Source organism: Arachis hypogaea, chromosome 18 (assembly GCF_003086295.3).
Source record: "Arachis hypogaea cultivar Tifrunner chromosome 18, arahy.Tifrunner.gnm2.J5K5, whole genome shotgun sequence".
NCBI classification, from domain to species: domain Eukaryota; kingdom Viridiplantae; phylum Streptophyta; class Magnoliopsida; order Fabales; family Fabaceae; genus Arachis; species Arachis hypogaea.
This window is the reverse complement of record NC_092053.1, coordinates 6,330,883-6,345,486: the sequence shown is the minus strand read 5'-3', so window position 1 is coordinate 6,345,486 and position 14,604 is coordinate 6,330,883. Positions and strand designations below refer to the sequence as shown.

Sequence of the window (14,604 nt, the reverse complement as noted above, 5' to 3'; positions counted from 1 at the left end):
TTTAGTGTATAATAATTTAATTTATGAAAATCTTAAAAAAAAAAGAAAAAAATGGAAGAAAGAGAGAAAGAAAAGGAAGAGGGAATGAATTTTGGTTGTATGCCTACGTTTGCGGGTGTTGAAAATGTAAATGTTCAGTTGATATTTTTGTTTGTATTTGTTGAATATGAAGAGTTGAAGACACAAGGTTGTGTGTATTTTGATACAGATGCATGCATCACTAATTAATGCCACGTAAATAGGGGGAGGTATCAGATATTTAATTTTAAAAAAAACAAAAAAACTAGTTAGTATTATTGTTTTATAAAATAATGTATGCATGGTATGATTCTGATTTCTAGAATTATTTCTCAAATTAAATACCATCTTGCATTGCGGACAAAAATGTAGTAAGGTTGAGACATTACATGGTAGATATATATAGAGATTCTCAACTAGTAAGTATGCTAATTAATTTTACGTGCAAATAATATACATAGGTTACGTGATCGTGAATATGAATATCTAGTACTGTAGTCACACATGCATGGATTTGAGAAACAAATGAAGTTGAACGAAATTATGTCGATTCATCTTATTAAATCGTCATCAAACCAAAACGTAAAAGCATCACACATCACCTATGTACGTGCGTGCTGCCTAAAGAAGCAAGAAATTAAAACTAAATGAATTTATTACTATAGGTCGAAAAATTGAAGCATTAGCTCAACGACTTTATTAATACCTTTTATATTTATTATTTAAACGAATAGTTTTATCTCTTTTGTCTTTATACAATTTTAAATATTATCAAAATTAATTTTAAATAATAATTACTTATATGGACAAAACACACTTTAATTTAGAGTGTTATTGCACTATATTATTACACGGCTGGGATTCTATTATATTGTTTATTATTAACCACGTCACATTTAAATTTGCTGGTAGCCACATATTCAATCATTAAGAATTGCCAATGAAGGTCCACTTTAGTGTATTAGGAAGTTGGGTGACATTGCATGCCCTAATTAAACTTAATTAAATTATTGGTAAATATTATATCTTTTCTTTAATTTAATATCCTTACCTTGTAATGTTAGTTATCCAATCGTAATAATTTATTCAATTCCAAAGGAGAGTTGCCAGGTTACTTTTATGGATATGATACTTAAATCGGTACGTAATGAAAGAGATAAATAATTATTATTTATTTGAGTTTCTACTATTGATATACAAATAAATATTCTTCTTTCTTCGTTGATAAATAATAAAAAAAAATTGTATTAAATATTAGCTAAAAAATATTTGATTGACAATCTTTGAAGAATCAATCCCTGAAAAAAAGAAGAATAATTATGTATCTATAAGACTAAGTTTGGCTTTTGTGGCCATGTATCATGCATGATTATTATTAATTACTTTAGGATCCATTATGAACTATAGAAATAAAATAATAGGGAGATAGCGATATAGGTCATTGTCGGCGTGCTTATTTAATTAACCGTCCAATTTGATATTGCATGCTACTAACAACTTGATTTATTTTTCTACGTCCAATTTAGCTCAAGTTACATAAGGGCGTCTAGATTAGGTATGTGTTAATCTAATAAAATCTAATCCACTATCGCCTATATATTCTTCTAATTCTCAATAACCAAAAAAAAAAAAAACTTACTAATTTGTTGCTCTAATATTTTCCGTTCAAAATTCTCTCTCACTTTATGTAAAATTTTATGAATTTATTTTCATATGAAAATAATAATTTAGATGTTAATACATATTATGTTAAATAAATTAATCACATATATTAAACAATTTAACAGTTTTTAACTCATATTTTCATACAAAAATATTTTTATGTGAATAATCTTCTAATAAATTTCCTAAAAACTTTTGTTCAGACTGACCATATCATACAATACACACGTACTAAAGAGGGTTAATATTTTTGGTCTTTTTTTGGACGTGATTTTTGTGGTCTTATACCAGAGAGATGGTTTTTCTTTGGGCTCAGGTCTTGTTCTACCTGTATATATTTTGGGCTTTTGATCTAAAATGAAATGGATCAACTATGTGGCCTCGTGGACCCAATAGGAAATAGAGGAGAACTGTGACTAAAAAAAAAAGGAGAAAGTAGACAGCATAGGTATAATAAAAAAACTCCGATCCGCGGCGAATTAAGAGTGAGGGGTAGGGGTGGCAAACGGGCCTAAACCCGTCGGGCCGGCCCGCGTAACCCGCCAAAAAAGGCGGATTGGGCTGAAAAATTGAGACCGCCAAATAGCAAAAGCCCGCCTAACCCGCACCGCTTAAACCGCGGGCTTTGGCGGGGCGGGACGGGGCAGGCTTTCCCGCCGGGTTTAGTATTTTTTGGTGAGGGGTATTTTTACAATTTTTTTTTGCCAAAACCCAACTTCTCCCAAACCAATTTACAAGAGAATGAAGATAAAAATTGAGTATTTTGAATTATGTTTATTTTGTTTTAGAGACAATATTTATAATTACGTTTTGGATTATGTTTATTTTGCTTTGGGAACAATATTTATAATTATGTTTGGAATGAAAACTTGGTTTATAATTATATTTATTAGATATTTATAATTACAAAAACTTTAATGTTTGTGAATATAAAAATTATAATTTGTTTATACTTTTAGAAATTATAATAGTTAAAAGTAAAAAACAGAAGAGATTTTTTTATGCCTTTATATATATTATTTAATAGTTAAAAAAATAAAAAAAAAGATATTTGGCAAAGTTAGCCCGCCCGCCTGCCATTAGGAGGGGAGCTGGAATTTTGGGACTGCCTCACTAGGCGGAGCGGGCTTTCCCGCTTGCCACCCCTAGTGAGGGGTACAATGAAAAGAAATACAATGACCCAAAGAAAATAATTTTTATTTTCATTTTATTACAAAAACGGGGTAATATGGAAGATCTTTGGTTCATCCAATTTCTTTTTCTTTTCCCTTTCAAATCTATGTTGATTTATGTTCTGATAAGTAAATAGAAGCCATGTTGCATGTAAATGTATTAATTCACCTTAAAATTGTGGGTTAAACACTACTTAAACTCAATTAAAATGTTAAGAACTAGCCAAAGAATTATTTTTTATGCCTTTATTTCCAAATGTACAAGAAGTGAAGAAGAGAGGATAATAAGATCTTAGCAGACTCTTAAGATATATATCTTAGAAGATACAGAGCACACACACTGAGACACCTTATTTTATTCTCATTAAATTTTAAAGGTTCCGGTTGACATGTTCACCAAGCTGCACTAATAGTCCTTCTTATTTCCCTCAATTTTTCTGTCCTCTTTTGTGCCTTTGTTGTGTGCTTCCTCTGTGAAATCTGTTTCAATAAAATAAAAAGCACAAATTACAAAGTTATGTTCATAAATCACAACCCTGCAATGTATCAAATATAACTCATATTATATTTGGAATAACACTCACTACCTCTTGTTTCCTCTTGAGCTCTGCTTCATCCTATTGCACATTCAAAACAACACAACAATATAATAAGCATAAGAAAACATAATTCATAATTAATTACACTGATATCCCTGAGGTTTGGTAAAATTCAGCATTACTTCTTTTAAGGGAAGTTAGTGCTAAGTTTATACTTAATAGGTTGTGTTCAGTGTTATATTGCTACCTAAATGTATAATTTTAGAAATAGAATAGACTTAGGTTGAATTTTACCAAACATCAGAGAGATTAGTGTAATTTGCTACAAAAGAAAAAAATCAAAAGTAATTTAAGAAGAGAACTCTCCCACAAATTGAGTACCAGAATTTGTTTTAGATTCTCATTCTCTTCCTTTAGCACATTCAGCTCTGCTTCTAGCTCAACCGTATATGCCTGCATTACAAGACTTTGACATAAGGGAAAGAAAAATAACATTTCAAGATATGGTTTTATCTCAAAAACATGTCCAAATGTTAGTGGCTTTTTAATGTAGGCATGAGTTTATGACTTGACATTATAGTTCCATGTACCTAGTGTTAACAAATCTTAGTTTTTTGCTGAATGTGAAGCAATGAAGCATAACTCAAAGTGGTTACTTGACTAATAAGCATACAGTGTAACTACAAAACCTGTCTTCTCGCCCGTGATCTTGCAGCAGATTCTCGATTCTTCAACATTCTGCGCTGCCTTCGCTCTACCACCACTTCTGGAGGACCATCAATTACCCTCTTCCTGCTGCTGCCCACGCTCGAGTCCAGAAGCCTTGTGGAGCTATTATTATTCTGTAACAAAATTGGATATGTTCCAAGTCCATTGTTATTAGTCCCATGGTTCCCAAGATTTTGTTGGCTAGGGAATCCTACTCCCATAGGAGACCTCACTGCATAACTTGGATCCATTGGTCTATTACTACTTGCAATGTTGCTAACATGATTCTGAAATACTAAAGGCATTATTGTTGTAGTAGCAACTCTTGATTTTGATGTTAATTTTGATTCTTGTACAACACCAGCTTTAATTAGAAAATCCTCCAATGTCATTTCCCCAAGTGTTTGTTGCTTTCTAAGTGCCTCATTCATTCCAATGTTGTTAGATTCATCCCTTTGTTGTGGTTCTTGGTCTTTGTGGATCTCAGACCAAACTTCCTCCACAGTTTTCTTGCAAATTGGAGATGGGATGACACAGAATGAACCTTGTTGTTGTTGTTCTGTTTTTGTTCCAGCACTTTTCATGATGTGTTGAGAAGCTTGTTCATCATGAAGGGTTTGATTTGTGTTGTTGTTGTTGTTGTTGTTGTTGTCCTCAGAGCTCCAAATGCTGGCTAAGAATTCATCCATGCTCATGGATCCAAAGCTCTTACCACTCTTGCATTGGATCTCATCAAGTGTGAGTGAGAGGATTGAGTTCTGCTTGCTCACTGGTTCTGCTGCTTCTGATTGTAACAATTCTTGTGTAAGGGTTTCATGAGAAATGGTTTTTGTTCCAGAAACTGCCATTGTTGTTTGTTGCATCAACAGGCCAATAATCAAACCCCCTTATTGGCCTGTTCAACTCTCAGATCCAGAAAAGCTGATGAAGAATTAAAGAGACATTCAGCATTCCACTTAATTAAATTAACAAAATTAAAGTGATTTACTAAAATATTAAAATCATATATATGATACAATTGATATAAGCAGTTGCATGCAACATGCAAAGACACATCTGAATGTGTTGCAATCAGAAGAATGAGATTATGTCAAAAGCAAGTAACATAACTCACATATCATCATGGATTTGAAAGAGTAAGATTAAAAGTAAAGTAAAGGAAGGAAAAGGAAGAGATGTATGCATGTGTAAAATAAGATAAAGAATACCTGAATAAGAAAGAAGAGCATGCAAGAGAGAATGTGATGAATTCTAGAGAGAGGAAAGGAATGTAGTTAGGGAATTGAAGAATAGAATACAAGAAAAGGGGGTTAACACTGCACATATATACACTTAAGAGACTTCAACTGCCATTGGCGACATCAATGCATATGTATCTATGTATGTATATGTATGTATGTATGTATGTATGTATGTATGTATGTATGTATGTAACGCTTGGGCAATGGGGTTGTTTGACCAGTTATTTTGGTTATTTCAGCAGTTTGGACCACTGCTTTAATTCCTCTGTGATCAAATCATTATTCTTTTAATTTCTTAATTTTTTTTCATATACATTACATAGTTACAAAGACAATATTAATTAGGTCAGAGAAAGAAGTTAAAATATAAAAATCTCTAATCAGTTTCTTCATACTTATACTTACCAGTTTCTGATTTTTAAAATTATATCTACTTCCTATATTTTTAATTTGAATAAATATATGGAATCAATTTTAATTAATTAATATTAGCCCATTTTTTTCTCTTATTATAAAATTACATTTTTAACATTTATTTTTTAAAAGGTTTAAGAGTTAAGGATAGAATTTAGAATTTAGGATATGTAACTTTACCTTTCTTTCTACAGAAATCTAAAAAAGAGATCATGTTTTGGAGAAGAACATCTCAGGCTGATGGAGAGTTTTATTCCTTTTGTTTCCAAACGTTTATAATCCAAAAATTCTAGGTAAGTTTAAGACCATCTTTTTCATGTATTCTTCCTTTCTTTCTAACAAGTTACACACTTAGTCAAAAACAGAACACTTTCACATGCATGATTCCAAAAAATGATGGCCAAGTATAATTTAGTAATTTACATATAAGGCACCTTCTATTTCTATTTTTCATCCAACAAATCACAAACATAATTTACAGAATTGACATAATTTTCCCAAAGGAAGAAAAAATGTAAACAATAAACAGATAATGAAAATGTAAAAAGCAATCCAAAATAAATATTTTCATGGAGAACTCTCTATATCTACCAAGTAAAAACTAGTCCTTTGGAGTATGAAGAGGTAGGGTTAAATGATCCCTACAAGTAGGATCCTCCTCAACCCCATTGAGTGCAAATAATGCTGACTTATTAGGCCTATATGCAATGTATTCTTGTCCAAGTAAGAGTGCCCTTAATATGGCCTCACATAATCCCCTATAGTACACAATTAAATGTCCACCATCTGGAACTTCATGATAATGTATCCATGGAAGCTTCCCTGACACAAACCTCTGAAGTTGAGATGGCACAACCTTGTCTTCATATCCCTGCCATATGTGAACTGAAGAACTTGTGCTGTGAGGGAATGGATTCGTGAGCTTTAAAGGGTCAAATTCCCATTTTCCAAAAGCAACCCTCCAATCATGCCTAAGTGTGTCAAATACAACTTGTTCCCTTAAGCTGTCCTGTAACAAGCAACATAAATTCAAATCAAAGTTAAAATATATCTAATTGTTACAGAAAAGGAAACACCAAATTGATGACAATCAGAGTTAAAACATATGTAATGTTGAATAATCTTAGATATACAAGATACCAATTTCATAGGTAGTACCTTGGTAAGCATTGGGAAGCCAGGGAGTGTTTTTAGAATATCAATATCACTCTTGTTGAAGAAAGCTGGGTTCTTTTCAATGACAGCAGCTGAAGGCAGCCACTTTTGAGTTACCCACCAATGCAATAGCTTAGGACAATAGCTTGCAAGCCACCTAGCCCATTGCACAAGTTTCCTTCTATAATCCTCTCTTATTAGACTCTTGGGAAGTGAAGGCCACTTGTAATTGATCACTGGTGCTATCAGTGCCAACCCTGCAAGCCTGCACAAAATTAATTGCTCCTTTGCTTAAACTATGCATACTGATATATCAAACAAATCCTAATAGACTATTTTGTCTTGCAATCTATATATCCATCTGTACCTGTGGGGTAAGTACTGAAGGCAACTCCATGTAGCATATGAACCCATTGAGACTCCAATGACATAGAACTGTGGCCCTAACTCTAACTGATCAGCAAGTTCTTGAATGTCAAGTGCTTCACTTTTGAGCGAGCGTTTGGGATTTGGATCACTTTCTCCATACCCAGCTCGGTCATATTGCAGCAGATATATGCCTAGTTCATCTATTAGTTCCTGTATATATGTATATATACACGTTGAGTTTTCAGTCATCTAACCTTATTCAGCATATGAATATCTTAATTGTATAGTACTACTATTCTGTTTAAGTTGAAAGGGAATGAGTAATTGTACTTGGGGTGCGAGAAAGTTCATCTCTTTGGAGCTTCCAAAACCATGGACAATGATGATCTTGTACTTTGCCACATCCTTAGAAACCCCTCTCTCAAGATAAGCCAGGTGCCTCCCATCTCTGAGTTTAATTCTTGGTGAAATCATAGCAAAATCATCTTGGTTTGGAGAAACAACCTTAGTCCCCTGAAACAAAAAAACCAACAACATATATAATATTGAAACCATTAAGAATGAACAAATCTTATCAGTGTTTACCTGACAGAAACCTCTGCAGAGTTGTTTTGTCTGAGATTGTGATGGTTTCTTATCACTGAACAATAGTTTAAGGTGATGTCCGAATCTTTTCATCTGTTCTTGATGACTTAGTAGATCCAAGCCTATGCTTTTTATTTCTGTGTGCACATCAAATATGAATGGAATGAAAACTGAATTTGGTTCATTTGGTTTGTTTAAATCAGAGAGGTTTTGAGGTACTTGATTTGACTTTCTCAAGTTGTTTCCTTTGCTTCTGGGGGATATCCTTTACAAAGGTTCCATTAAGGAAGCATCTTTTTTTCTTTTATTTTTTCAAAAGAAAAATATCTTTTAGTAATATCACTTCAACTTATCTCCTTAATCCTTAGAACTGCTTTATTCAAATGTAGAAATTTACAAGTCTAACATATTTCATGGGTTTATTTTGTTGAAATTTGATATATTTTCTTACTGGAAGTAATCTCTGTTGACTTAGTTCACTAGGATGATTAATTTTTATTTTTATTTTTCTGCATTTTAATATAACCGTACACCATAAGTTTAGATGTTAGTAAATTCCTGATGAAATTAGAACAACAATGGCAAGTTGTATTGATGATTGATGGTTAAAGAAAAAAAATTGATTACTAAAAATATTAAATTGTTTTATTTATTTGTATGATTATCGAAAATGGAAATGCCTAAGTTTTATTTTGTCCATTACTACAGCTCATAATGCTGGATTGCTGGCTCGTGAAATTGTCCAAATTTCGGTTTAAGACCACACTATCACATACAGAGTGGCAAAGTGTAATTAGAGACCAAGAGTGATGATAACACTTTCCATTTAATAATAATAATAATAATAATAATAATAATAATAATAATAATAAGGGTAAAGTATACTTTTTGTCCTTAATGTTTGGCAAAAATTTTAAAAATACCCCTAAATTTTATTTTGTTTCAATTTTGTCCCAAAAGTTTTCGATTTGCATCAAATATACACTCGACGGCTAAATTTTTAAAAAAATTAAGACGAATCTAATAATAATGCAAGAAAATTATGCTTGATTTACTTGTGTTGAAGGTTGTTCTTATGAAATTGTTGTTGAATCGATCTTAAATTTTTTGAAAAATTAGCCGTCACGGGTATATATAATACAAATCGAAAACTTTTGGGACAAAATTGAAACAAAATAAAACTTAGAAATATTTTTAAAATATTTGTCAAACTTTAGGGACAAAAATATACTTTATCATAATAATAATAATAATAATAATAATAATAATAATAATAATAATAATAATCTAATTTTCTATTACTGTCTATCTATGTTTGGTAAGGTCGTATAAACATAGCAGAAGATGAATGTTTGTGTGGTGAGGGTTGCGGGAGTTTATACCAAGATATTTTAAGAATATTCTTTTATATATTTAGCTGGATGCATGTCACCGTCACTTTTATTGTTTTATGGCTCCTTTCTTTATTTTGATTAATCCTGCAAGTTTTGATTTAATAATTAATATGAGATTATCTATACTCATACAATATTGCTTGCAATTCGTAATTGCTTCTTGCGGAGAATTTAATTTTAATAAAATGTTAGTTATTTACTATTTACTAATTACTATTTACTAATTCAAGTGTTACCCCACTATAAAAGTGCGCCTGACGCAATATTTAATTATTTTAGAACACAGACAGTCAGACACGGATTGGGGGACTAAATTTTCCTTAAAATAATAACGTGGATATATATAGACAAATTTTGATGTGATTATTTTGTGGCAGGAATCAAATGTAGAACATTCTTTTTCCCAGATAGGAGAGATGGAGATGGAGTTACGTATGTTATGCTGCTGTGTTAAATTCTTCCTAATCTCATTAATTACGTACAAGATACACTAATATATAGTTAGACCCGGTATGAATACCCACGCAAAGTGATAAACAAGTCAATCATATAAGGAAAAATTAGCCTATTATTCAAGCAATGTTTTTTGGTTAACACATATAGCATTATTACATTGTTATTTATTTATTTTGTAAATAGGCAAATTCTTCCCCAAAAAATTATTCGTTTTTCAAATTGGTTTTGGAAATTGTTTTAATCAAATTTATCTTTGAAAAATTTTAAGTTAATCACGTTAGTTTTTCCGTCACTTTTTTTATTGATGGTGTCAAAATTTGTTAATATAACACACTAAGTGATACCATAACATACACCTAAAAGTCTTAATTGACTATTAACATAATAAATTTATAAAATTAGATCAAATCAAAACCTAATTAAGGAAAAAACTTAAGACATTGAAATCTCTCAATTTGAAATTGATTTAATCTAATTTCATAAACTGGTCATATTAATAATCAATTAAGACTACTAAGTATGTGTTATGTGTCACATAATATGCTACATTAGCAAATTCTGACGCCATTAGTAATGAAAGTGACAGAAAGACTTTACATGACTAACTTAAAATCTTTAAAAATAAATTTAATTAAAAAAACTTTTTAGAGACCAATTTAAAAAATAAATAATTTTTTTAAAAACTAATTTGACTATTTACTTTTTATTTATTACATCAAGACATGTTCTGTTTGGTCTGATTAATTAGCCAAATCAATGATTAATTAATTTTTGGTTGTTCTCCAAGCAAAAGTTCTCTAAAAATAGCTTCACACAAGTACTTTTCATGAATGATGAAATGTCCACCATCCGGAACTTCATGGTACCTTATCCAAGGTAGTTGCCTTGCAAGGAACCTTTGTAGCTGAAATGGAACAAGCTTGTCTTCATGACCCTGCCATAGATACACATAAGAAGCCTCATCATTTTGTGGGAATGGATTTTGAAGCTCCATAGGGTCAAATTCCCAGTCTCCAAAATGCACCATCATATCTCGATACAAGGATTCATATTCACCTTGCTGCCGTATCTTATGCTGCAACATCAATTGATTCACTATATTATTGAATGTAAATATAACAAATTAAACTCTAAGAGAGTAGGTAGCAATGGAAATTGGACCTGATTGGGCATAGGTACTTGTGACATTTGCTGCATAGTTTCCAGGTCTCGTTTGTTAAGAAGTATAGGGTGTCTCTCAGATATAGAATCACGAGGGAAGAACTTCTGGGTCATCCACCAATAAAGCACAAATCCAGGGGCATAGTGGGCAATCCGCAGTTTCCATTGGTCCCTTTTAAGTTGCTTCTCAAATTCCCGCTTCACCAATTTTGGAGGAAAATAAGGCCACCAGAAATTTATCACAGGAACTACTAGTGACACACCAGCTAGCCTGCACCAACCTCAATGCTATCAAGCATCAACTGCTTTTCAGAAAATAGATCTCTACAAATTTTGAGTTGAAATTATAGAGTTATAGGTTCTTGAAACTAAAAGTATGTTTTAGATAAAATTATAGATTTATAGATCTTTAAAATAAAAAGAATTAATTACTTTTCACAAAATAGACTCCTACAAAATTTGAGATGAAACTATAGAATTGTAGTCTTGTAGGTCTTTAAAATGAAAAGTACTTTTGAGATAAAATTATAGAATTATAATTTTTTAGAATTAGAAATATCAATTATTTTTCATAAAATAGGCCTCTAATAAATTTTGAGATGAAATTATAGAGTTATACGTTCTTAAAATTAAAAGTATTAATAAGTCTAGCAAATATATCAAGTAAGTCGACGAATTTATAAATCTAAAGACTTGATTGATTATCTTTAGGTAAAGACTCGTATGTAAATATTTTTATTTTTTTATAAATTAATAAAAGTATTCTGCACCAACCATCAAATGCTATCAACTACTTTTCAGAAAATAGACCTCTAAAAATTTTGAAATGAAATTATAGAGTTATAGGCCATTAAAAATTAAAAGTATTTTTTAGATTATAGAGTTATAGGTCTTTAAAATTAAAAGTATTAATTATTTTTCACAAAATACGCTTCTAAAAAATGTTGAGATGAAATTATAGAGTTATAGGTCCTTAAAATTAAAAGTACTTTTGAGATGAAATTATAGAATTATAATTTCTTAGAATTAGAAATATCAATTAAGTTTCACAAAATAGGCCTCTAAAAAATTTGAGATGAAATTATAGAGTTATAGGTCCTTAAAATTAAAAATACTTTTGAGATGAAATTATAGAATTATAATTTCTTAAAATTAGAAATATCAATTATTTTTCATAAAATAAACCTCTAAAAAATTTGAGATGAAATTATAGAATTATGCGTCTTTAAGATTAAAAGTATTAATAAATCTAAAAAAATATATCAAGTAAGTCGACTTTATAAATCTAGAGATTTAATTGATTATTTTTAAATAAAGACTCATATGTAGATATTTTTATTTTTTTAATAAATCCATAAGAGTGGTTCTTGATTATTTAAACAGTGGTAGAAAGACAAAAATTCAAAACCATAATAAAAGCAAACCCAAACTAAAACTCTAACCAAAAGACCTAACTGCCTAAGCAACACCGTACCTACATATCTAAAACACCATCACCAAAAAACCATAACCTCTCCAATATAAAGACAGCCTAGAATACTACTTTTAAGTTTATGTCGCACTAAATATAATCAGACAAAAAGCACAGCCCTAATCACCATAGAAGCCAATCTAAGAATCAGTTATTTCTTGGGCGTATTATTATCTGGGAACAAAGATTTTGGTCTCATAGAAAACAACATAAACAGACATAACCAACACCTAATTAACAGGAGAGAACTCTAAAACAACTTTTACCATACGTAATTATTCTCCATTCCTCAAGCAGTTAATCATTCTCCACAGTTGATACCATATGCAGATATTTTTTCAATATGAAATTAATAATTGAAAATGATTAAATAATTTTACATGTTTCATTAAATTTTCATCTAATAATTATTAATTATTAATTTTATACGAAAATAATAACATGCAAATTTTCACCATTCTCTTATCTCAAAGATCTAATCTATTATAAAATTTTGGTTTAATTACTCTGCTGGTCTCTATAGTTTCGCAAAATTTTCCATCAGGTCCCTATATTTTTTTTTCTTTTAATTGAGTCCTTACACAATTTTTTTTTAATTGGGTCCCTACACTTTTTTTTTCCTTTTATTTAGGTTTCTGTACCAATTTTTTTTTTTAGTTGGGTCCCTATAAAATTAAACCAATTACTACTAAGAGGGACTTTTGAAAAAAAAGTTTGGTGTAGGGACCCAATTAAAAAGAAAAAAAGTATAGAGACCTAATTAAAAATTTCATGAAACTATAGGACCAACAGAGTAATTAAACCTAAAATTTTTAGAGAAGTTATTTGTGAATATTTACGGTCAAATTAATTAGCATGCCTGTGGGGTATGTATTTGAGACAGGCCCAGACAGGGTATGTTCCAATGGACATCCCAATAAGATAGAATTTAGAACCCAGGTGCAACTGCTCAGCAAGTTCTTGAATATCAAATGCTTCACTCTTCACATTGCGCTTTGGATTTGGATCACTTTCTCCATACCCTGCTCTGTCATATGTCACAATGTACAAACCCAGCTCTGCCATCACTTCCTGCATGTATGTCACTCTCATTATATGCAATCATTTTTCGAATTAAATATCCTTGGAGAGGCAAATGGAGTTCTTACTTGAGAAAGAGGCAAATAGATATCCTTGGAGCTATCATAGCCATGAACAAGAATGACCTTGTATGTAGCATTTTCTCTCTGGACCCCCCTCTCGCTATAAGCCAAGTGTCTACCATCTCTCAGCTTAATTCTTGGTGAAGTAATAACAGGAGGACCCTTTGGTGGAGGAGGCATTATTCTTTTATATGCATAAATTACAACACTCACTACCACCATACATGCTGCTATTCCCAGCATAATGGAATGGACTAGCTAGAATCAAAGAAAGAATGAATTGAGGATGTTTTATTAAATCTACTCAATGGTATCTTATTTGCGTGTGAATGATAGTTTTAGACCTGAAGAACTATATAAAGCATAATTTGGTGGGGGTTGAGATTGAGACTGAAGACTCAGCAAAGCATTAGATTGGTTGGCTTGAACATTAGGTGATCACTATTTAATTATGTATAAAGCAAGGACTACACCCATCTAACAGTCTCAACCGAACTGTCAAAGGATTAATCTTCTATAGTCCTGAACTCTATTTAAAGGTTTATTATTGACCAATAAATTGCTGCATGCATAGACAAAATTCGAACCGAACCCTTACTTCAGTTGGTAAGTGAACCAACTGGTTTGGTTTCAATTACTAATTGTTCTGTCTCCTCTTCAAATTGTTTGGAGTGTTGGAATCATTTGCTCTTTTGTCTCTAAGTATTCCTGTTCCAATAGTTTAGCCTTGAAAATGGTTACATTAGGATTTACTTCTGCCTTCTGCTGAATTGCTTGATCTCTTGTTTTCCCACACCTCCTACATGAGAAACCTTGCTTTGCTGATGTATTTTTTATATTGATTATGTTACGTGCACATTAAAATCAGTCATTAAAGTTAGTCACTAATATAAAATACATATTAAAATATAAATACACAAAAATAAATTAAACTACATATAAATTTATACATAAATTATTTGATTTTAGTGGCAGATTTATGCTTATATAGTTATGTTATATTAGATATTTTTGGTCATTTTGGACCTATTTTGGAGCGACAGGGCTGTCTTTTGTTGGGCCCATTTTTTGTTAGGCCCACTATACTGAAATGTTAAAAATTGTACGTGTTGTTGAA

At 31.1% G+C, this 14,604-nt stretch overlaps 3 protein-coding genes across 3 annotated transcripts; all 3 read right to left on the bottom strand.

Moving 5' to 3' along the window:
- Positions 1-3,062: 3,062 nt before the first annotated feature.
- LOC112772658 (ABSCISIC ACID-INSENSITIVE 5-like protein 1) lies at positions 3,063-5,443 on the bottom strand. The gene is made up of 5 exons (XM_025817627.2): positions 5,308-5,443; positions 4,081-5,020; positions 3,773-3,844; positions 3,440-3,469; positions 3,063-3,332 (listed from the first exon to the last, which is right to left on the bottom strand). The coding sequence occupies exons 2-5, from the start codon at positions 4,960-4,962 to the stop codon at positions 3,246-3,248; spliced, it is 1,071 nt and encodes a 356-aa protein (XP_025673412.1). The 5' UTR covers positions 4,963-5,020; positions 5,308-5,443; the 3' UTR covers positions 3,063-3,245.
- A 721-nt stretch (positions 5,444-6,164) lies between these two features.
- On the bottom strand, positions 6,165-8,514 carry LOC112772728 (uncharacterized). The gene is made up of 5 exons (XM_025817724.3): positions 7,864-8,514; positions 7,609-7,791; positions 7,277-7,488; positions 6,913-7,174; positions 6,165-6,763 (listed from the first exon to the last, which is right to left on the bottom strand). Exons 1-5 carry the CDS (start codon positions 7,954-7,956, stop codon positions 6,356-6,358), a joined length of 1,158 nt encoding a protein of 385 aa, XP_025673509.1. The 5' UTR covers positions 7,957-8,514; the 3' UTR covers positions 6,165-6,355.
- A 1,866-nt stretch (positions 8,515-10,380) lies between these two features.
- Positions 10,381-13,814, bottom strand: LOC112772820 (uncharacterized). The gene is made up of 4 exons (XM_025817827.3): positions 13,494-13,814; positions 13,205-13,416; positions 10,875-11,145; positions 10,381-10,788 (listed from the first exon to the last, which is right to left on the bottom strand). The coding sequence occupies exons 1-4, from the start codon at positions 13,728-13,730 to the stop codon at positions 10,474-10,476; spliced, it is 1,035 nt and encodes a 344-aa protein (XP_025673612.1). The 5' UTR covers positions 13,731-13,814; the 3' UTR covers positions 10,381-10,473.
- Between the last annotated feature and the right edge of the window lie 790 nt (positions 13,815-14,604).